The sequence below is a fragment of the Triplophysa rosa genome, linkage group LG18 (genome assembly GCF_024868665.1).
Source record: "Triplophysa rosa linkage group LG18, Trosa_1v2, whole genome shotgun sequence".
Classification (NCBI taxonomy): Eukaryota; Metazoa; Chordata; class Actinopteri; order Cypriniformes; family Nemacheilidae; genus Triplophysa; species Triplophysa rosa.
Window position 1 is genome coordinate 13767575 of NC_079907.1, and position 23455 is coordinate 13791029.

Consider the following 23455-nt stretch of genomic DNA (forward strand, 5'->3'; position numbering starts at 1 on the left):
CGGACACGAAACCATTGCAAGTCAATGGGTGCAGCCGTTGTTCTTAAAGTGAACTATGCCTTTAATGCTGATGTCTAAATATAAAAGTTGTAAAAAAGTTGCTTTGAATTATACTTCTCCCCATTAGTTCCTATAAATGTTAAGACATTACAAACAAGCTTGAATGCATTACAATAATTCACCCAAAAAAATTGACATCGTTCATTTTTATGTGAAGTGTCCCTTTAAGTGACCTAAAATGTCCTTAAATACAGCATTTCCCTAGATGTCAGGTTCCGGGTCTGATCACCTGTTTGTTTTGTCCTGTCTTTTACATGTTAGTGTTTGTCTAGCACAGTGAGGAGAGTTTGACAGCTCGCCATGTGCTGGGTGTTTGTGTTTAGTCTCCGCCTCCCTCGTTATTCTCTTCAGGACACACCTGTTCTCACTCACGCTAATCTCCTCACACCGGTTTCCACTCCCGCTATCTAGTCTCTCTCTATTTAACCTCCTGCATTCTCTCGCTTCCTTGTCAGTCCGTTAGTTTACTACTCGTTGACTTCCAGTCGTTAGCTTTCTAGTCTTGTTTCCTTTTTAGTCTTGCCGTTAGTTCTAGTCTAGTCTTGTCGAGTCTCTAATTGTGTTTGTTCGTCCAGGCTCCAGAGCTCTTTGCACCCATCCCGGTGTTCCACTGTTTCCCCAGAGCGGTGCGGGTCTGGCGAGTTCGGGTTTCCTTCTGGCTGGCTGTGTGGAGTTTTTTCCCTGGACGCCCGGAGGCTACCGCTTCACTACTTCTCGCCGGAGGAACCACTATTCACCCCTACCGGGGGAATTCTCTCTCTCTCTCCAACGGAGGACCCCTCTCTCTCTCTGGGATCGGTTCGGGAGTGTCACCATTCATCCTCGGGGTTGCCAAGCAGTCTCTCTCCTCTGGCTAATTGCTCAGAGCATCTCACGGATTCGCCCTTCGGGGTTGTTGCACGGAGCTTTTCACAGATTCGCCCTTCAGGGCTGTTACACGGAGCTTTTCTCGGATTCACCCTTCGGGGTTGTTACACGGAGCGTTTCACGGATACGCCTTTCTGGGTTGTTACACGGAACTTTTCACGGACTCTCCCTTCGGGGTTTATTTACACGGAACTTTTCACAGACTCTCCCTCAGGGAGATTTCGCAACTGCCTCCGGATTAAACGAACTCTTTCCTATGCTAGTGAGCTACTCTAGGTTTATTGTACCATTCCCCTCATATTTGCTTGGCCGAGCGCTCGAGCCTGTCCTGCTCTTATTTAAGGTGTTTCTCCTTGTGTGTGATTCTGTGGATTACTCTGTAATAAACCCCTTGTTTGACCCTGCATCTGACTCCAGCCTTTACTACCTTAACAGAAAGGACTGACCATTATGGAGTCAGCAGGATCAGATTCCCTCCGCTCCGCTCTCGCTCAACAGGGAGTTATGCTGGGACAGCAGAGTACCCAGCTAAACGCTACCGTCCAAGAGGTAGGGGCTATTAATACCCAGATCTCCGAACTCGCAGCCCAACTCGACGAACTCCGACTGGGTGCGGCTGCCGCCAGTCGCCAAGAGCCCGAACCACACGCCAATAACCCACCAATTTATGACGGTGATCCCAATTCCTGCCAAGCATTCTTATCTCAGTGCGCCTTAGTCTTCACCCTGCAGCCACGTCGCTATGCCTCAGAAACTTCTAAAGTGGCTTATGTTCTGACTCTTCTCTCTGGCCGGGCCTGTGAATGGGGAGTGACCGTATGGAATGCCAAGACCTCCTTCTGCACAGAGATGGTGAAGTTGTTTGACCGCACGGCTCGGGGAGATGAAGCCGCTGCTCTGTTATCCCGCCTAACACAGAAAGTCAGTAACTGACTATGCCATCCGCCTCAAAACGCTGGCAGCGGCGTGTGACTGGAACGCAAGCGCAGTGCGCGCCCGCTTCCTGGAGGGCCTGAATCATGGCATCGCTGACGAGCTGGCAGCTCTGGACATGCCTAAGGAACTCGAGGCACTTATTGATCTCGCTCTTTGAGTAGAGGGTCGACTCACGCTACAGCGACAACGCCGCCCCTCTAACCCCCCCTGCCCCCCACACTGGCCACGCCTTACTTGACTCTGGGGCCGAGGGAAATTTCATTGATGCAGCCCGCCTCACTACCATCACACACGTCACTCCCAGTGTAAGTCTGCTCTTATCCGGTAACCACCATGAGAGCATTGTGCTGCACATCCTCGATTCTCCCAAGAACCCTATCGTTCTGGGACATCCATGGCTTGTGCAGCACAATCCTCATGTGGACTGGAAGAACAGCTCTATTCTCTCTTGGAGTCAGTCTTGTCATGTGTCTTGTTTGGGGCCTGCCTCGTCTCCTGTTTCTGTGTTTTATGCCCCGCAGGTACAGCCCGCTGACCTCACCGGCGTACCGGTGGAGTACCACGATCTCAGCATGGTGTTCAGCAAGTCCCGGGCTACCTCTCTTCCTCCTCACCGCTCCTACGACTGCACCATTAACCTCCTCCCAGGCACTTCTCCGCCCAAGGGTCGCCTTTACTCCCTGTCTGGACCAGAAAGAGAGGCTATGGACAAGTACATTCAGGAGGCGCTTCTCGCTGGTCTCATCCGTCGCTCTTCTTCCCCGGCTGGTGCGGGTTTTTTCTTAGTCCAGAAGAAGGACGGCTCCCTGCGACCTTGTATTGACTATCGAGGGCTGAATGACATCACTATTAAGAACAGGTACCCCCTACCTCTCATGTCTTCTGCCTTCGAGCTCTTGCAGGGAACCCTGGTCTTCACTAAGTTAGACCTCCGCAATGCCTATCACCTCATCCGTATCAGGGAGGGAGATGAGTGAAAGACGACGTTTAACACCCCCACGGGACATTTTGAGTACCGGGTTCTCCGTTTGGTCTAACCAATGCCCCAGCCGTCTTCCAGGACCTGGTCAATAGCGTTCTGGGTGACATGATTAACATATTTGTCTTCATGTACTTGGATGATATACTTATTGTAGCGGGTTCGCTATATTAAGGAAGGAAGAGGACGAGGTTGGAGGGACTGACACGAGCTCTTATTGCTTTGCCACACGAGAAAACAAAAAGTCCATTCATACAACATATAAATCCAAGGCTTTTCCTTCAGCCTGGCTTGAGAAGATAATAATCCAGCAAAGTCCTTCGTTCTTTCCTACGAGGTTCCGTGATCGTGGCAGCCCGTGTGCAGTCCTTCTCTCTCTCCCCGTTGAGCATCTCCTGGGTCTTTATATATTGTCTCCCCGCGCCCTTACTGGAATGAGACACAGGTGTTGGTTGTTTGTATTTACTCCACTCACTTACCGCTCGTCTCCCGGCTCTCTCTCCTGCCGCAGACCTCGCTAAACCACGCCCCCCTCGCCACACTTATTTTTTCCCCCTCTCTCCAGGTGCACACCCAGCACGTTAGACAGGTTCTCCAGTGTTTACTCGAGAACCAGTTGTTTGTTAAGGCGGAGAAGTGCGAATTCCACGCCGAGTCAGTTACGTTCCTTGGTCACATAATTTCCTCGAAGGGGATCAAGGCTGATCCTGCTAAGATAAAGGCTGTCACCGAATGGCCCACCCCCAACTCCCGTAAGGCCCTGCAGTGCTTCCTGGGTTTCGCCAACTTTTATAGGCGATTCATCAGGAATTTTGACCAAACGGTCATGCCCCTTACCGCATTGACCTCCATCAAGGTACCCTTCAGGTGGAATCAGGATGCTCAGGTAGCCTTTGACTCACTCAAGTCCCGTTTTGTCTCTGCACCTATTCTGTCTATTCCAGATCCTGAGCTCCAGTTTATTGTTGAGGTCGATGCTTCGGATGTTGGGGTCGGCGCAATCTTATCTCAGAGGTCAGCCCAGGATGGGAAGGTGCACCCTTGCGCCTTCTCTCACCGCCTTAGCCCTGCTGAACGTAACTATGACATCGGTAATCGAGAGCTGCTAGCGGTAAGATTGGCCTTGGGTGAGTGGCGCCACTGGTTGGAGGGGGCAGCACAGCCATTCCTGGTCTGGACGGATCATAAAAATCTAGACTATATCCGTTCAGCCAGGAGATTGAACTCACGCCAGGCCCGCTGGGCACTCTTCTTTGGCCGTTTCGACTTCACCCTCTCGTACCGGCCCAGGTCTAAGAACCGTAAGCCGGAAGCTCTCTCCCATCAGTTCGAGGCCACTGGGGAGGAGGCCCCGGTCGAGACCATTCTCACTAAGGGAGAAACGGGTCCTGGGGCATCGAGCAGCGGGTGACAAGGTCCGGTCGAGGGGTGCAAGTGCCGGCAGGGTGCCCGGCGGGCAGGTTGTGGGTACCGGCTGCGCTGCGCTGCACTCAGAGGTCCTTCAGTGGGGCCATTCGTCCAAACTGGTCTGCCATCCAGGTAATAAGGGAACGTTGGCTGCCATCAGTCAACGTTTTTGGTGGCCATCTGTGGCCAATGATGTCAGACAGTTCGTGTTGGCCTGCCCGACCTGTGCTCAATGCAAGTCACCCAACCGCCCGCCCACTGGTCTACTCAGTCCTTTACCCATCCCCTCATGCCCCTGGTCTCACGTCGCCCTTGATTTCGTCACAGGGCTTCCCCGATCCTGTGGTAACACCGTGGTTCTCATGGTAGTGGATCGCTTCTCCAAGGCGGTCCATTTTGTTCCCCTCCCCAAGCTCCCCTCCTCCCGGGAGACCGCTCAACTGATGGTGGATCACGTCTTCCACCTCCATGGCTTGCCGGTCGACATTGTGTCCGATAGGGGTCCTCAGTTTACTTCCTGATTCTGGAGAGAATTTTGTAGACAGATCGGGGCCTCAGCGAGTCTGTCTTCTGGGTTTCACCTGCAGACCAACGGGCAGTGCGAGCGGGCCAACCAGGATCTTGGAAGAATGCTCCGCTGTCTGACATCCAACTATCCAAGTTCCTGGTGCTCTCGGCTCTCGTGGGTAGAATACGCCCACAACTCCCTCCCGTCATCAGCTTCAGGTAGGTCTCCCTTCGAGTGTTCCCTGGGTTATAATCCTCCCCTGTTTCCATCTCAGGAACCCGACGCTGCAGTTCCGTCGGCTCTGGCTTTCGTCCAGCGCTGCAGCCGCACCTGGGAGAAGGCCAGAGGGGTCTTGGCCCAGACCGCAGTACGGACCAAAGCAGCAACTGATCGCCACCGGTCCTCTCCTCCTACCTATGTGTGTGGTCAACGGGTATGGCTGTCTACCAAGGACCTGCCTCTCCGGGCACCATCTCGCAAGCTGGCGCCCAGGTTCATTGGTCCATTCCGTATTTCCAAGGTGGTTAATCCAGTGGCGGTCAGACTCCCCCCTACTCTTGGTCGGGTCCACCCTGTTTTTCATGTTTCCAGGGTTAGACCGGTGGTCTCCTCACCACTTTATCCTGCCAGCAATCGCCCCGCTCCTCCCCCCCCCCCCTGGTCTAGTGGATGGCTCCCCCACCTACACGGTGAGGAGGTTACTATACATACGACACCGTGGCAGAGGTGTCCAGTACTTGGTGGACTGGGAGGGTTATGGTGCTGAGGAGAGAAGTTGAGTACCATCCCGGGACATCCTGGACCAGGCTCTGATCGTGGACTTCAATCAGCGGCGAGGTGAGCCCCCTGCATGTTTCTAGTCTTGTTTCCTTTTTAGTCTTGCCGTTAGTTCTAGTCTAGTCTTGTCTTGTCGAGTCTCTAATTGTGTTTGTTTGTCCAGGCTCCAGAGCTCTTTGCACCCTTCCCGGTGTTCCACTGTTTCCCCAGAGCGGTGCGGGTCTGGTGAGTTCGGGTTTCCTTCTGGCTGGCTGTGTGGAGTTATTTCCGTGGACGCCCGGAGGCTACCGCTTCCCTACTTCTCACCGGAGGAACCACTATTCACCCCTACCGGGGGAATTCTCTCTCTCTCTCCAACGGAGGACCCCTCTCTCTCTCTGGGATCGGTTCGGGAGTGTCACCATTCATCCTCGGGGTTGCCACGCAGTCTCTCTCCTCTGGCTAATTGCTCGGAGCATCTCACGGATTCGCCCTTCGGGGTTGTTGCACGGAGCTTTTCACGGATTCGCCCTTCGGGGCTGTTACACGGAGCGTTTCTTGGAATCACCCTTCGGGGTTGTTACACAGAGCGTTTCACGGATACGCCTTTCTGGGTTGTTACACGGAACTTTTCACGGACTCTCCCTTCAGGGTTTATTTACACGGAACTTTTCAAAGACTCTCCCTCAGGGATTTCGCATCTGCCTCCGGATTAAACGAACTCTTTCCTATGCTAGTGAGCTACTCTAGGTTTATTGTACCATTCCCCTCATATTTGCTTGGCAGAGCGCTCGAGCCTGTCCTGCTTTTATTTAAGGTGTTTCTCCTTGTGTGTGATTCTGTGGATTACTCTGTAATAAACCCCTTGTTTGACCCTGCATCTGACTCCGGCCTTTACTACCTTAACACTAGATACTTGTAGTAATAAATATGCATCATAACATTGTTAAACTAATTGGTCTGAAAAAGCTGGATTTTTTTTAAAGAAACACAGTGTCCTTTTACATGCACACTACTACTTCTACACTTCCAAGGACAAGAGTAATTCCTCGGCTACTGCTGCGCTGAAGGGCACAGTTATTACCAGAAGTATGATGCATTACACATATATAGCCTTTAACCCAGAGAGGTATTTTTCAGTCCCTTGTGGAGCTGTAATACTTCTCTTCCTGATACCTCACAGTGCAGATGGCAAATGTCATTGATCATCACAGCAGGAATATACAGGTCAGATTCATTTATTCCAGTAGAAAGAGCTTTCAGTAGGAACTCATAATAATCACTAGCAAAGACATATGATCTTTCTATACAGCAGTGCTTGTTGTACATTATGTTCAAGTTTAAAAATTGAACTCGGAATAGACCAAAAACACTGTTGAATTGCAACACCCTCATAAACAACCTCTAAAACCATTTAAAAGAGTTTACACCTTTTTGGAGTATAAAACCCACTTAAGTGTAAAATAAAAGTCCAAAAAAGTAGCAGAAAAAAAGGAACAACAGCTAAGGTCAGGAAGAAACATTAGTGAGTGCACATTTTGTGTACTTGATTCAAAAATGGCCACTTCTGTCTTGTTCTGAAAGAGATAGTTCACCCAAAAATAAAAAATTATGTCATCATTTCATTACTCTCCTGCCGTTGAAAACCTGTATTACCCCTTTCTCTGTGGAACACAACAGAAGATATTCTGAGAAATGTGTCAGTGTTTTTGTTGTAGAAGTCAATAAGGGCAAATGTTGAATGGTTACCAACATTCTTCAAAATATCTTCAAAAAGTCATACAGATCTTAATGACACTATAGGGTAGGCCTACTTGATAACCGTGAATGGCTATTTAATAAAGCAAGATAATACAATGAAAGCTCATTGTAAAAAATACTATCGACCAGATGGAATTAACAGGGTTGACTGTACATCCCTTGTTGATGAAGAAGGGACTGTGATTCATTTCTTCTGGAAGATGTTTGTAATGGACAATTATCCTTCAATGGGGAAGCTGCATCCTTGGCATGCATCTCAATGTCTGTGACAGCATCATAACTCATATCTGATTCCTGATACAAAAAAAGACAAAATGTACACCAATGTAACTTGGTAAAACCATGACAATCTGGGAATCAAATCTACGAATGTTAATGAAGTATTACAAATTCCACACTATGTGTGACTAAAGTACATTTTGCGACAATCAGCTCCTTTGTACAAAATGTGTAATTTTCATGCTTACCTAGAAGGACACAAATTAAAACATTCTCAAAGCATGCTGGGATAATCATCGGTTGGCACAAATTACTCTTGTCATTAAAGGGACAGTTCACCCAAAAATTCAAAAGAAGATATTTTGAAAAATGTTGGTTTTACGAACAACAGGGGCACCCATTCACTGCTATTGTGTATTTTTCCAAATATCTTCTTTTGTGTTCTGCAGAAGAAAGAAAGTCATACAGGTTTGAAATAACAAGAGGGTGAGTAAATGATGGTGAACTATCCCTTTAAAGCAAAAGTAGGCTAAATGTACCAAAAATTATTTTTCAATTCAACCTTTTACTTAAACTGTTATGCTGATAGGATATGTGATCAAATATCATATTAGAAAAACGCCAAATACAACCATTGTCACTAGTGGCCCAACACTTATCTAACATATCTAATAAAAAGGCTGTAAATCCAAAGGGCTGAATCCTCACGAAACTGGTGTATATCAGCCTCTAGTGGACAAACCTGAATGGTGCGATCCAGATGTACATAAAGACAACAAATACAAATATTTATCTTTCAGGATGAGAATCACTCACCAGTGTGTTACATACAAAACCCGATTCCTGCAGTGGACAACACACCGAGACAGAGATGAATATGAGAGTAGCAAAAATCACTGCAGCACAGGGCAAAATAAAGATGAGGTGATTCACAGCTGAGGAAAAATGATTATTTACTTGTGAGCTTACCAAAATTACCAACATTGTTTATTTTGAAATAAAACCAATAAATCAAATAAAAATCAAAGTCAAAAATCTGTCTGAAAATGTAAGAAGTGCTCTGCTGGGTAGTTGTTCAGCAGCGTGCAGCATGAGTAATGAATCAGATATAAAACTGCTGCTGTCAAATTACAATTCATTGTGAGGCCACTTTTTCTGTAGCTCAACTGGTACAGCATGACGCTAGCAGGTCATGGGTTTAATTCCCAGGAAATGCAGATAAACGAACTTGTCAGATGCATAAATAAGCATGCAGTTTTGCTTCAAATTTCAATTATTTTCCCTTTGTTTAACAACATGCCAACAATCAGTACTGGCAACTCTCCATAGTGACTGTTTATACACACAAAAATGTTTTGAATGAATGTGCTATACTTACGGCTGTCCTGCACGTGGATGTTGTAGGATGTCTGAAGCTTGCTGATATTATTTCTCACGCTGATTTCTAAGCAATACGTTCCTACTGATGTGAAGGTGTAGCTCAGATTGAATATGTTTTCGTAAAGTCTGACTGACTCGCAGGACATTGGACTGGGTGATTGACAATCAGGCAAAACTCTCCAGCAGTACCAAACCGGAGGACTTTAACACATTATAGAAAAAAACAAAATATATTAAGTGTCAATGACATATAACGACAACTTCTCATGTGGTGCGACCAATAATATCAATAATTGTATTAAATTAAAAATAAAATATATAACATTTTGTGGCTGAAATATGAATCTCTGCACCACAGTATGCTTTAACTCTAACAGCTGTGTGTTCAGTTAAGGACAACACATTAATGTGTACAAAACTTGTGTTAGAAATCAACACAATGTGTGTTGAAAGTAACACATAAAGTGTGTTAAAATGAACACATTTATTTTACGAGTGCATCAGTTGTATGTGATTTTCAGGAAAAATAAGTTTGTTCATTTTGTTCATTTAAGACAAAAATATAATTACTTAACTCAAAGAAATGCAAATACTTTGCTTCTAAGCACTTTAAAAACTAAAGATTTGTAAAAAATTGCTAAGCATGTCAAGGAAATTAATTAACTGTAAGATAAATCACGTTTGCACAACATGACATTTTTAAGGCTATGGCCAATTCATAAATGAAAAACACTAAAATCGCTTAATTTAAAAAAAAATTCTGCATTTATGTGTACACCACATTCTTAATGTTAGAATAACTGCAATGAATATTATTATTTGTTTGTATTTTAAAATTGGCATGTGGAAAATCCCAATACGTCATTGACCCATAATAAAATAATCCAGAAAAAATGAATAATGTTCTCAGTTGAGCTATACTTTAAATGTATTTACCTTCCTCCAACATGAAAGGACAGACTACTACTTTGGTCCACGTTATAACTCAATGGTCCTCTCAATTCAATGCTTTGTATGGCATCTACAAAACAAAAGGAGACTTAGCCGGAAGCTGATCTTTGACATGTTAACACTGTAAGTACTTTGTACCGATTTAAATAAAAGTACTGATGACAAGTGATAGTGATGTTGCACCCACCTAACACAGTCAAATCTATAGTGTACAGCCCGGTAATTCTAGATTGTTTGGTTATGTTGGCTCCAATCCTCAATTTAAATGTGTAATTCCCAGGTGTGGTGTAGCTACACTGCACAAAAGGCTCTGGGCCTTCAAACACTTCCCTAAAAACAATGACAGTATAGTTAAAGGTTTAGATTTAGTTTTAGGTTAAGGTTAGTATAAATTAGTTACGTAAGTGAAACAATGGCTAGGACATAGATTACCCATTGCCAAAGTCCCATGTGTATTTGAAAACCGCAGAGCGAAAGTTATGCCTTAGGTCAAGGAGATCAAAAGTAACCAGGGTGGGTACGCATGAGGCCAGAGCGCCACTGTCCCGCAAATATGTGTAATTCCCCTCCATCTGACGGAAGGTGATCTTTCCTGTCACATCTCCTGTGGCAGAATAGAAACAACGTGGCAAAAATAAACACCAAAGTGACAGCCAAGCCAAAAGACATTAGAGGACTAGTCAGCTTACCAGATGAATGGATTAAGTTGTCGGGTATGCCAACAGCAACAGAGACGAGTGAGAGAAAAGTGTGAAGCAGAACACTCCAGATCCTGGCGGAAATAAATGCGCAGATGATTGAAATATTCCACATTCAATATGAATACAAGAACTGAAAACTAACCTGATTACCTATAATGGGGGCCCATGTTCATTTTACTCTGAACTATAAACTGTGTTTCACCAGTTCATGTGGACTCTTCAGCATGGCTCTTCAAATGGGTTTAAACGACGGCTTGTGACTTACAACAGAGTTCAACATTTATGTCTTTTCACACTCTTTGGTAAAGGCTTGAAATCACATCCACGTGAATTCTTGTCCTTATATAAAGGATGTGTATTGTGTTGCAAAAGAATATAATTCATGCAGAAACGTAACAAATCCACGAATTCCACCCAAACGTCAGAGACTTGGCACAAAAAGTAAAACATACCATTTCAAATATAATATAAATATATATTCATGTTAATGTCTTTAAATACAAATGTATATTTTGTTCATGAATAAAGAAGACATCTCTTTTTATGAAAATGTAAACATTTATTGTTTTGGTTTTATTTCTAGTAAATCCATAATCGCAACAAATTTACTTTATAGTCTCTCATTACAATAACCACAGTTTAACCATAGTATTTGTAGTAAAACTATGGTAATACAATAGTAAACGCCCCAAAACACGTGGTTGTCTTAGGGGTGAAATGGCCACAGGGTGGCGCTTTACATTTGTGTACTGCAGACAGTCCCGAATAGTTTATTAATTTGATACCTCATCAATTTGATATCAGTCTTCGATTTACACGTGACTTTCAAATTAAAACATGTAAAGCTACAGTTGTAATCTATTTTTATAGGCAACACCAAATGAGCTCGAAAACAAGTCAAGTTTCAGTATTTAGAGTAATAGTAACGAACTGTTAATAAATAATAAATAAAATAATAAATAAATACAAAATTTCCATATATTTTTACCAATGTTGATTCTCCCCACATATTCTATTATTATTAGGCTATTGTGATATTGTTATTTCAATGTTTTGAAATAATGTTGCATGTACTATAAAATGCCAAGGTCTATCATAAGTTACATATCAATAGCCATGTAGGCTACCAGTATTTAATTCGACTGTAAAATTGTGTTCAATGGGAGAAAGTCAACCGGTGACGTCACCGATCCCACCTATCCCACGCGTGGCATGAGGTTGCTGCTCAGAAAGGTTTCATCTTCCTTCAGTCAATCAGTGCGGTGTTGTATTCACCGAGAGCGCGCATGTGCGCCCCTTTCTCTATCCGCGTTCACACATAATTTTAACAGGTGCGACGAAAGCTCAGCGCTCGTACTGGGAAGCCGAAACAAACACATAATCACTGAGGACTTTTTAGGACCACCTGCCAAAATGTCTCGAATCCCGGACGACGTGAATAAACTCACCGAGAGCACGTATAAGGTACAACTCACTTTAACTGTTCGGTGTATGACATCAAAGTACCGCGCGCGAGAGAGGCGTTCGACAGCTTAGTTCGTCTTTCTTTATTCGTCATTGTTATACAATTCAGACTTGTGAAAGTTGTTTAACTGAGTTTAATAATGAAAAAGGTTCAACATAGTTACAAAATATAAGCACGAATGCGTATTACTGTTGCTCTGTTGTGTTTCTGGGTCGGAAACCTGTTTGTGCTGCAATGATTCTGTTATTGCATACCTGACAGTTCATTGTTTTGCCTTGGGTGTGTGCCTGGGGAATTAACAGAGGAACTGCCCAGATTTACATTGTCGGCCATTTCAATAGAGAGGCACAGGGTCCAGGATTGACTTTACATGGACCTTGATCTCCTAAGGAAATTGAATTAAAGGCAATTAAAAGTAAATGATTAAACGGCAACAATGGAGCTATATTTAGAAATTAGTCAAACAAAGGTGTAATAAATCTCTGTTGTACATTCAGTTAGCAATGACATGGTTGGGCAGTCTTAAGGACAGCGCATGCATTTTACTGTGTCAGTAGTTGAAGCTGCTGAAGCTTCATTCAGCCACAACAAACAGCTTTCTGCAACAACTTTAAAAAGTTTCCTGCTTTTCCAGAATGTGGTGGAGCAGTTCAATCCAGGGCTGCGAAATCTAGTCAACCTGGGGAAGAGCTATGAGAAATCAGTGGCAGGTAACCACATTATCTCATGCACATCAAGGAGTTGCTCTATGTGAATGAAAGACATGCTACAATAACATAAAATGATGGATCAAATGGCAAAAATATGAGAATACTTCCAATAACATACCTGTTAATCAATTTGAGCTATTTGTGTCTTACAGCGATGACCCTGGCTGGAAAGGTATATTTTGACGCTGTCTCAAAGATTGGGGAAAGTGCTGCAGTATCACCGGTTTCCAGAGAGTTGGGTGAGTATGACTTGCTGATACAGTCGTGGTCTGCACAAAGTGACTTAACATTTTCTGTTTGATGAGTCATTGTCGTGTCTTGGAATACTGAGTGCTAGTTTTTTCCTCTTTTTAATACAAAGTCTGCGTAAGCCACATTCACGTGATACACCTCAGACAGGTTTGGTTCTTGTCTCTTGTGACTCGGCAACAGTTGAATTTATATTGTCTGACAGCTTTAATCAGATTTACATATTGCTATCTTTTTGGTCATTTGGGATTGGGCCGAGAAAATGACAATCGTGTATTAAGCTCAAGTCTTCACATTTATCTGTATTTTGCACAAAAACAGATGTGTGCGATTTGTGAAACGTTTAGGAAACCCTCCCAGACAACTTAGATGACCACCAGACGTGTGAATTCTCTCACATGTATTGCACAGACTGGCAGCAAACACACAAAACAAACAGCTGTGCTGCGAGATTTTGTCGTCATGGCTCAAATGCTCCAAAGGACCATCCAAACTCACACCTAAACCCCCCCCCAAAAAACATTATGATCCAAACGGCTTCGATGCAGGAGTCATAAGACCATGGCTCATATCTGTTTCTGCAAGCGGATGTGATGTTAGCCTCTATTATGATAAGCTGTTGTGTATATAAGGCATGGCTTGTGGTTGCTTTTGACACTTTGTTGACATATGAACATTATCAGCCTGAGGTCCAGAATAGGTGAAAGCAAGTCTCAGGACAATTCCTTTAACACAGTGATTTCTCTGTGGCTCAAATCCAAACATTTGAAACTGTATGACAGGAATGTGAGAGGTGCTCAGTCTGGTCACCACCCCTTTCCTACGCTGACTCATTCTTCTAAAATGAAGCCCAAGAACATCCAAATGCAAAATACCTTTTGTTCTTTTAAAGGTCTAGTGTATGAAATTTAGTGGCATCTAGTGGTGAGATCGAGAATTGCAACCAACGGCTCACTCCACCCCTCCCTTTCGAAGCACTATGGTGGTTAAAGGCGGGGTGTCTGATTTCTCTTAGCCGTTGTTGATGTTCAAATCACCAAAACAAACACACCCCTACCCCCATCTTTCGCTTTCGTCAGCACTCGGCTAATGTCCGTCCTGTGCACTGTGCACCGTGCACCTTACTGCTGATTGGCTACAAGGTTGTTTTGGTACTCGGCCCGACTCAGTTGTATAAAGCGTAATTAGGAAATCGGTTACCCCGCCTTTAACACAGAACTAAGATGTCATCACGTTTTCACTTCTTTGCCGAAAGAGATAACGTATTTACAAAACATGCTCTGTAAAGCAGTTTGTCCAATTATGGCTACTGTAGAAACAAAATGGCGAATTCTATGTAAGGGGGCCCGCGGTGTATGTAGACATGTGATATTCTCAATAAACATGTTACAGATACTGGGCTGTGTTAGGTAGATGCATTTGCCATTTTAAGAAGGTTCTGGGTTGCCATTGTCAGACGTGAATGTTTCTTCAGCACTTTCACTCTAATCCTCCGAAACTGATACTGAAATACTTTTTTCCTCTTTCTGTGATTTATAGCTGCACTGTTTATTTTTCAATCATTGTGATGCTTTCCAATAGTTGTGCATCTAAATTGAACTTAGGAAAGCATTTTAACATCAGCAAGCAAACCCAAACAAATGCTGCTGTAAACAAAAATATCCCTAGGTAAATTGCCCATGAAATACAAAGTAGAATCAAGACCCAAACGTTTATTGAAATGTTTAACTATTGAGGTTTTCTTTAAATGTATTTACTTTGAGGTGTCTAAAGTGGAACACGTGCTTTCCCAAGGCATTTTAGATTTGCTTAAAGGGCACAATTTACAGAAAGGGTACTATCAGTCACTATCGTAAATCTCATGGAACATAAATATTGATATACATTCTTCAAAAATGTGAATTTTAAAATGATTTAGAACACCGATTATATGCGTAATCACAAAGAGGATGTGCGATGAATCCCATTCTGGTGTTATTTACCCATTTCGCTTTTTAATCCAACTTTGAGTGAAACAAGATATTTCACAACAAAAATGTAGGACGGGCAGGGGCGGATTAAGGTGGTCACCAGGGTACCGAACCCTGCGCTTTAGCCGTTTACAATGTATTTACTTCAATATAACACATGTAAGAGATGATAGCGTTGGTAATTTACCTTGGATTTGAGCAAGAGTGAGCCTGCATTGTTTTGCGCGTTGCGAGTGGAATCAGAGCGGCAAATGAATGGTAAAACGATGTTTCCAGATTTAAAAATAGTCCTGATAAATAGTCTGTTTGCAAGCAGCAGAAAGCTCTGTAAGTAAACATACAGTAAGGCCAAGTGTTGTTTACTCTGCGCTGCGCATATATGAAGGTATTTCAGTAGCAAAACTTGAGAGCATGTAAATTTTAATTTGTGAACTTGTAAAGTAAGTATTTGTACCTGTAAACTAACATGTACACTCACAGCCCCAATGTGAAAACTTGTAAAATAAAAAACTGAAGTTGAATGTTGAGATTTGCACTCATGGACAAAACTCACAAATCTGTCTTCTGAATTTGAAGTTGCATAAAATATGTCACAAATGTGTAAACTGGCATTTACAAAATACATTGGCAGATACAAATGCATAGCACATATTTACACGTTTTCCTAGATTCAGATTTGAATTGCATCCACAACCTCTCAAATCTGTCACTGCAGTTTCAAATCTTCCCGCCTTGACTTTTGCTACTACTTTCACGATAAACCTATGGAGCGAAAATTTTGCCTAAACTTAACAAACAAATCCAGCGTTTTGCAAACAAACGCAACCTTTTATGCAAAAGAAATAAACTCTGAAACAAACAGAAAGTGTTTTACAAATACGTAATGCAATTCGAGAGAAAATGCAAAGGTGTACCATATAAATGTACTGTGTTTAAGTCTCACCTTTTTATGAGATTCTCTCAGCTTGATTTTCTCACAAATGTTAACGTGCAGATTTTCTCACAAATGTGACCATGCAGATTTTCTCAATTATGCAACTTCTCCCAAAACAGCAGATAGTTCAAATGTTTGACTTACATTTATATTACAGTTTTTTTGTGCTGGTTTATTTTATTGCAAAAATTGCCCAATTAGCTTGAAATAGCCAAAAAAAATAGCAGCATTCATTTTAAACCTAAATAGGCATATGGCAACCAAACAATGTAGACGACTGACTGAAACAACTGCCACGACGATTTATTTGCTTTTTCATCTTTTATAGCCTAGAAAACTCTCTACTTTAATGCCATAGTGTTTGACATAATGTTAAATACTTTTTATCTATGAGTTGCTATTGATAAAAGTCAAACATATGTATCAATGCAACTTCCATGCAGAAAAATTACTAAAAACCGAGTCGCATCTCAGAAAGCGTGCAAAATACTAAAATCTTACAAAAAATTGACATATAAACCAGGCCCGGTTCCTTTCAGGTGCAGAAGGGTGGACTAACAGATATCCTGGGTGGGCATATACCCCAACCACACAGACAGTATAGCTGCAGACAAAATTAAGAGTCCATTTCAAAAGTATTTTCTTTTTGTTCTGATAAGAATGTGTTTTGGTAAAATGATCATTTTTGTTTATTTCTGTGAACTTCTGACAACATTTCTCCCAAATTTCATATAATTTCTTTTTATTTATTTGGAGAAAATGAACTGGAGAAAACAGGTCAAAACAACAGAAAAGACGATCTGTATTTTTAAAACGGAAACACCGCAAAAAACAAGTTCATATTTAGTTTTAAGCAACACAAAACTAATGTTTGTACATGTTAGAAAAAGTAAAAAAAGAGTTTTATGAAATAACCCAGATTTTTAAAAATTAGTTTATTATCATGCTCTCAGTCACTCTTGAGGTTTGCTTTTGTTGGAATTCAACAAACACTGCAGTATATGACTGCAATACATGCAGGATTTAAATGATTTATGATTGTCACGAATTGGGAGGAGAGAACCCAGATGCAGGCAGCGGTAAGGGGTAACAAAAAGGATTTATTAAACATAAAACAAAGACCTACAATGGGGTTAAATAACAAAACAGAATAACAGTACAACAGAACACAGACTCACTAAAACTGAACTAAGCTAGGAAACACTTGACATTAACTAAACTAAACACTCACTAAGGTACTTGACTTGACAAGGAGCAGAATGACACAACATCAAACCTGAGGCACAGGAACACCAACAAGACGAACACGCACAGGACAATAGACAAGAGGGCATCAAATAGGGGACACAAACTAGGGATAATAACACAGGGCAGGTGAGGGTAATGAAACACAGCAGGGAAGCAATACAGGAAAAGAGAGGGGCGGGGCCAATGACAGGACAGAGAAAACACATGGAGTGTCAAAAGATAAACACCCCATGGCTTTCTCACACTAAACCAAAGGGACCTGTCACGATCCTGCCACACGACTAGAAAATCATGAACAAGAAGGCAGGACCGTGACAATGATGTTATAAATATAACAAACAGGCATTCATTACAAAAGACTGCGAGTTACGAGTTGCGAGTTAAAACAAAAAATAATTCTTGTTGATTATTGCCTTTTATATAGTAATTGTGTATAAATTATATAGTAATTTCATTGATGTTTTACACATTAAAGTAAACTGAACATAAATAGAAGCCTACAAAAGAAAGCGGGCTAAGAACATTCCCCATCTCTGAACGATCACTGATTTCTGTTTAATTTCGTTTAATGAATTGAATGAATTAATCTTATTACACTGCACAATGAACTTTACATCGTGTCTGCTGTTTTTCATTTGGTATCGTGAGCGCACATCGCGCCTAAACTAAACTATTTTGCACATTGTTTCGCTACCACCTGCAGCGTGAATTGGGGTGTTTGAGATGGAGAGACACATATTTATTTCTGAAGCGGGAGCTTCGGAAGATGGAGCTTTCAGTCATTACTGAAAGTCAATAGGTTAAAATCTAGCCTATATATTGCAAGCAAATAATAGCTGTTTGTTAACAGCACAAAATAAGACCGCAAAAACGAATAAATGAATCTTATTTTACTGCACAATTAATTTTACATGCTTAATTTTACATATGTGCAGTGCGTCTAAAATTCCTTTGCACAGTATTTTGCTTCCACCTGTAGCATGTAGCATGCTTCTCTGTTACAAACTAAAGCCAGAGCAGTGGAGTGAAGAGTGACGTTGCTTTCAGCCAATAGAAAATACAACAATTTTTGGTGTTATTTTTTGATTCTCATTGGGTGGGCAAGACAGACATTTAGGTGGGTTCAGCCCACCCCTGCCCATGTCTAGTGCCTGCCCTAATATAAACACAAAATTATGTCAAAATTCCCGAAAGTATCCTTGTAAAAGTAGTGTGTTTTGTGAATGTAAACCGTTGGGAAACAAGAACGAGAGAATGAGATGGGGTGGAAGGGGTGACAACATTGCAAATGCATCCAGTTTGTTGTACGTTATTTGTATATTAAAACCAATGCATAATTCATTATTTATTTATTAAGAACAGCAACTGATTATTATTAACAGTTTCAATAAATTTCATGAGACTAACTGAATGAAACTTAATGAATGAAATTAATTCAGTTTCTGGCACTGGCAAGGGTGGCACGCAAGGTAATGTTCATGGCTTCTTCCTATAGAAACTAGTGTCAAATTCCCAATAGCACCACCTGCTGTTTTGTAAGAGGAAGTTGCACATGCATTTGTGAGAAAATCTGCACGTTAACATTTGTGAGAAAATCTGCACGGCAACGTTTGTGAGAAAATCTGCACGGTCACATTTGTGAGAAAATCGGCACGTTAACATTTGTGAGAAAATCTGCACGTTAACATTTGTGAGAAAATCAAGCTGAGAGAATCTCATAAAAAGGTGAGACTTAAACACAGTACATTTATATGGTACACCTTTTGCATTTTCTCTCGAATTGCATTATGTATTTGTAAAACGCTTTCTGTTTGTTTCAGAGTTTATTTCTTTTGCATAAAAGGTTGCGTTTGTTTGCAAAACGCTGGATTTGTTTGTTAAGTTTAGGCACAATTTTCTCTCCGTATTAACCCGTTGCAAAACTAACTTGTGCACTTGAAAGCTCAGAGGCGAGAGAAAGAACGGCATTTGATGATGTCACGTTGCTGAGCCACACCGCCCCCTATTGGCGGGAAAAATCACAATGAAAGGATCTAGCAAAAAATAGTTTAAATAATGTTTAAATAAAACAGTTTTCAACTAAAGCGAAACCATCACACTTATGTATACTATCATGTATAACTATTCCATGACTTTTACTATCTTGTATATATATCATTTCATAATGTATTTTAATGATATTCTGTATACTATCGATAATCCGTTGTGTACCATGGTTTGTTTTAAAATATAATGACAGGCTGACTACATTTTCCATTATGTATACTATAATGTTCATTGATATACTATATAAAAATGTACATTTACACAGTTCAACATTATGATTCTATAGCCTAACCCTTGAGAATTATTATTGCTTTAGTTATAATATTACCAATATTATATTAATATTTAAAAAAACACGTTCCTGGTAGTATAATATAAATGTAAATTAAATTCAGTGAGCAATGTATTATTGACCATTATTGCACTTTTAAGATATTTCTACTTTTTTATATTTTTTTGTTATTTTCAATATGTAAAGACATTGAAAATGAACGGAAATTGTATGCAGGACTGTGCAATGCCACATATACAGTATTGGGGTTGTGGGTTTATCTGGAAGTTTTTTTTAGAACAAACATAGAACAAAGATATACTGCAGTAAATATAAAAGAGAATACAATAGAAAAGTTAATTTATAGTGTGTACTATGTGTCATGCACATTCGTGATGACATAAGATAAATGCAAACGCATCAGGGTTCGATAGAATCAAGCTGAGACACCAAACCAACGCCGCGAGGGGCGTCGGGAACAATCGCACTCGGATACACACACATTCAGACAGCAAATACTAATCTCCAATCTCTAATCTCTAATTATAAAATAATAATGACTCCCTGAAATATTAACGATGACATGATGAGCTAACTGCTGCAGCAGCTGTTGTTTCAACCGCAGCGCCGATGTTAGCCAATGCGAACTGCCAGTCCTCCTGCTGCTATCTTAGTCACGTTGTTCTTTCGTTTTTGTGCTCCACTATTATACTTTCTTTCGGACATTTTGCCGCTATGCCATCTAGCAATTGCAGTGAAGTAAATGAAAATTATTGACATGATTTCACCAGCAGTTGATTGGACAGATGTGACCCAAATGTCACATCTATCCAACTACCGGCTTAATTTTTGTTTTATTTTTTATGGGTCAAGGAGGGTCTATTTTTTGTTTGTGCTGAAGTACATTTAAAGAGTAAATATTCCTTGATTTTAAAGGTCCTGTTTTGGTTTATGTATTGTCCAACAAGGTGTAAAACACGATTATTTTGTTATAATAGGCAGTTTTTCTTACCTTACTTCTTGACTGACTCTCAAATGATTCCTTCGGCGAATCATCCATCTAATCCCCTCCTTTCCACCAGCCTACTCTGATGTGATTGGTCAGATGGTCTAGTCTGCTATGATTGGTCTACCTCAAACGAGGCTCACGAGCTACAGTGTTTGTGGGAGAAGAGAGACGTTTTCATGGGCAGTCCTAGCAAAACGTAGGCGGGGACTGTATGTAGTGATGTAAATCCACGGAAGTTCGCGAATCGGACTTGGAGACGACTCGTTTGCGTGACTCGTTTGAGTCGACTCCCTTTTTTCCAAGCCAATAACTTTGTTATTCATTCACATTCGGCTTTAAAACTTGGCAGACTGCTTACATTCACACACGGCAACATTACACACTGCATGACATGTAATTTACATGATCTCGTAATATTTACTCTTAAAAATAAAAAAAATGGCCAACCAGAGACCCCTAAACAGGTGGGGCCCCTAGGCTGCAGCCGAGGCAAGCCTGTGCGTTAATACGCGCCTGATGACGGGACAACCTGATCTCACAGGTATCCATAACTGTTTTACGAGGTGGCTACTTTGTATGAAATCGTACATTGTGAATCGTACAAAAATGTGTGGTTATTAGAAAATGCAAAACTGAAGCCCCTCCTCTAACCCCACCCCTAAACCCAGCATCACTGGCGCGAAATCAAACTGTACGATCGGACAAATTAGCCACCTCAAATAGTTACAAATTCCTGTAAGATTGTGTTGGACGGTTATCAGATTGGATCATGGAAAGTGGCACTAAATACCAGAATACAACAAGTTGGTTGGAGAAAAGGGGCTAAAAAGAGATTAATAACGTCAACTGAAAAGTAAAGTTGCACTAATGACAGGCACTGGTAAAACAGGAACATGCATTAAAGGAACAGTTCACCCAAAAATGAAAATTCTATCATTTACTCACCCTCAAGTTGTTCCAAATCTGTATAAACTTTGTTGTTCTGTTGAACACAATTTTTTTTATTAATCTTTCAATATTTGGAAGATTGTTTGTAACCAAACAGTTCTTGGCCACTATTGACTTTCATAATAGCGAAAAAAAACACTATGGTAGTCAAAGGTGCCCCAGAACTGTTTAGTTTCCCACATTCTGCTAAATATCTTCTTTTGTGTTTAACAGAACAACAAAGTTTATACAGATTTGGAACAACTTGAGGGTGAGTAAATGATAGAATTTTCTTTTTTTTTTGGCGACTATCCCTTTGAAAAACAAATCTGGTCAATTTAGATTTCATATTGACATTTCATATTGATTTTAAATCTATAACATTAAAAGCTGTAGGTTTTGGGGATTTTGGAGACCTAATGGTAATCCATTTGCAGGGTTCTGTAATCTTTGTAAGGTTGTGCTCCCTTATGCGTCATCTCTGGGCATCTGTTGGCACTCTCAGTACAAAGACCGCATTTACCAGCTCACCCTGCTGACTTTTCCATGCTAATAATGCTATTAAAACTACTGTGTGTGTCAGCCATAATGCACATCTTGCTTTCACTCACTTTTGTTTATAAAAACAATCCCAACTGTAAACGGAGCTAATGGTGCTCTGACATGCTGAAATGTCACTCAACTGATTATACAGTAGATATACACAGTATGGGCCACATTTTGTCCCTATGACAATAGAATTTAAGCTTTATGTTCATTGGATATTGTGAGGTGAGCTAGTCTCCATCTTTTAGTCCACCTGCACCTAGGGATGTAACGATTCACCGTGAGCCGGTTGAAAATCCGTTATAATGAGTGACGATTCAAATCGGTTGAGGTGTGAACTGAATCGCAATACATTTTTTGAACAGCAGGGGCCGCTATTTTCACTGCAAATCTAAACGTGGACATGCTGATATTTCTTAAATGCAAAAAATCCAAGAAAAGCTCAGACAGTATTAGTTTATTTATATTAAAGAGACTTTTTCTATTATTAATTTGTTATAAAATTGCAGTTTAGTTTTACTAATAAAACATTATTTTATCATACAAAGAAACGTGAAGCATTTAAGAAAGAATGCAAGGGAAGTTGTTCATTTCTAATTTGTTTCAACTCATTTTGTAAAAATAAATCGTGAGTAAATCGTGAATAAATCGCATCGTGAGATCAGAATCGTGACTCGCATCACATCGTGAGCTGAGTGAATCGTTACATCCCTACCTGCACCTGTCACAAAAACGTGGTTTTGTTTCTGGTATTTTCATTTTGGTGGCTTAATAAGAGTCTATATGTATTGCCAAAAACATTACATTTTAAAAGACGTTCTCTTGGTCATTATTACACTGATGGTAAAGATGTTGGATGAAGCGTATGTCATGATATGTGTGTTAGCTGACAGTTATCTATGCCTTTGATAAAAGTTTCTTGCATGGCTCAAGGTCAGACTAATATTTGCCAAATTTATTTGAAAAGCTGAAAACTAGACCAGAAAACTAAAATATGAAAACGTTTTTATTTACTCACTCACAAGGATGGATGGGAATTACTTGGGGTTTGTGAAGTCTAGATAAATCAGGAATGGAATGTCTTTGGAAAGATGTTTGAAGGCTGCTTTAAAGTGTTTATTCAAGTTGAGGTACAAACATGCCTAGAAATATTTACAACAGTGCTTAAGACTCATAAATGTTTCACTTTCTCTCAGGTGTGGTTCTGATGGAGATTTCAGAAGTGCATAAGAAGGTCCAACTGGAACTGGAGGAATCTGTAAGTCAGTTTTATTTCTTTTTTATTTGAACTACTAGGCAGCTAGAGGTTAGGTGACATTGGACTTTGTAATGCTCTCGTGTCCCAATACAAATATATAAAAAGAGTTTTCATAGGGCAGTGCTAGTGAGAGAAGCGCTAATGGAATACAATGAGAAAAGGTGTCTGGCTAAATATGGTATTAGCATTAAAGAAATAAGACATAAGTCTGTTTGTTCTCAAACATTTATAGTCGCATGATTGAAAATAAGGTTTGTTTGAAGATCTGTACTATACTTTCCTATTTATATAAATCAT

At 41.1% G+C, this 23455-nt stretch overlaps 2 protein-coding genes across 10 annotated transcripts in view; one reads left to right on the forward strand and one right to left on the reverse strand.

Annotated features, from left to right (window-relative positions):
• Positions 1–6741: 6741 nt before the first annotated feature.
• On the reverse strand, positions 6742–12594 carry tmem130 (transmembrane protein 130). Of its 5 annotated transcripts, none has more exons than XM_057358685.1 (8): positions 12245–12594; positions 10514–10596; positions 10257–10428; positions 10012–10154; positions 9810–9894; positions 8872–9074; positions 8310–8428; positions 6742–7568 (listed from the first exon to the last, which is right to left on the reverse strand). In XM_057358685.1, exons 3-8 carry the CDS (start codon positions 10394–10396, stop codon positions 7410–7412), a joined length of 849 nt encoding a protein of 282 aa, XP_057214668.1. In that variant the 5' UTR covers positions 10397–10428; positions 10514–10596; positions 12245–12594; the 3' UTR covers positions 6742–7409. The 5 variants fall into 5 exon arrangements, with proteins under 5 accessions (XP_057214668.1, XP_057214667.1, XP_057214665.1 ...); XM_057358684.1 differs by lacking the exon at positions 12245–12594 and adding an exon at positions 10668–10782; XM_057358682.1 differs by lacking the exon at positions 12245–12594 and adding an exon at positions 10676–10778 and having other exon boundaries at positions 10257–10425.
• baiap2l1a (BAR/IMD domain containing adaptor protein 2 like 1a) overlaps positions 11763–23455 on the forward strand; it is a 28062-nt gene continuing 16369 nt past the window's right edge. For all 5 annotated transcript variants that reach the window (XM_057358676.1, XM_057358677.1, XM_057358678.1 and 2 more), the window contains exons 1-4: positions 11763–11989; positions 12625–12700; positions 12853–12939; positions 23097–23158. In XM_057358676.1, coding sequence (XP_057214659.1) covers positions 11939–11989; positions 12625–12700; positions 12853–12939; positions 23097–23158 — 276 coding nt within the window. In that variant the 5' untranslated portion in view covers positions 11763–11938. The remainder of the gene's footprint in view (positions 11990–12624; positions 12701–12852; positions 12940–23096; positions 23159–23455) is intronic.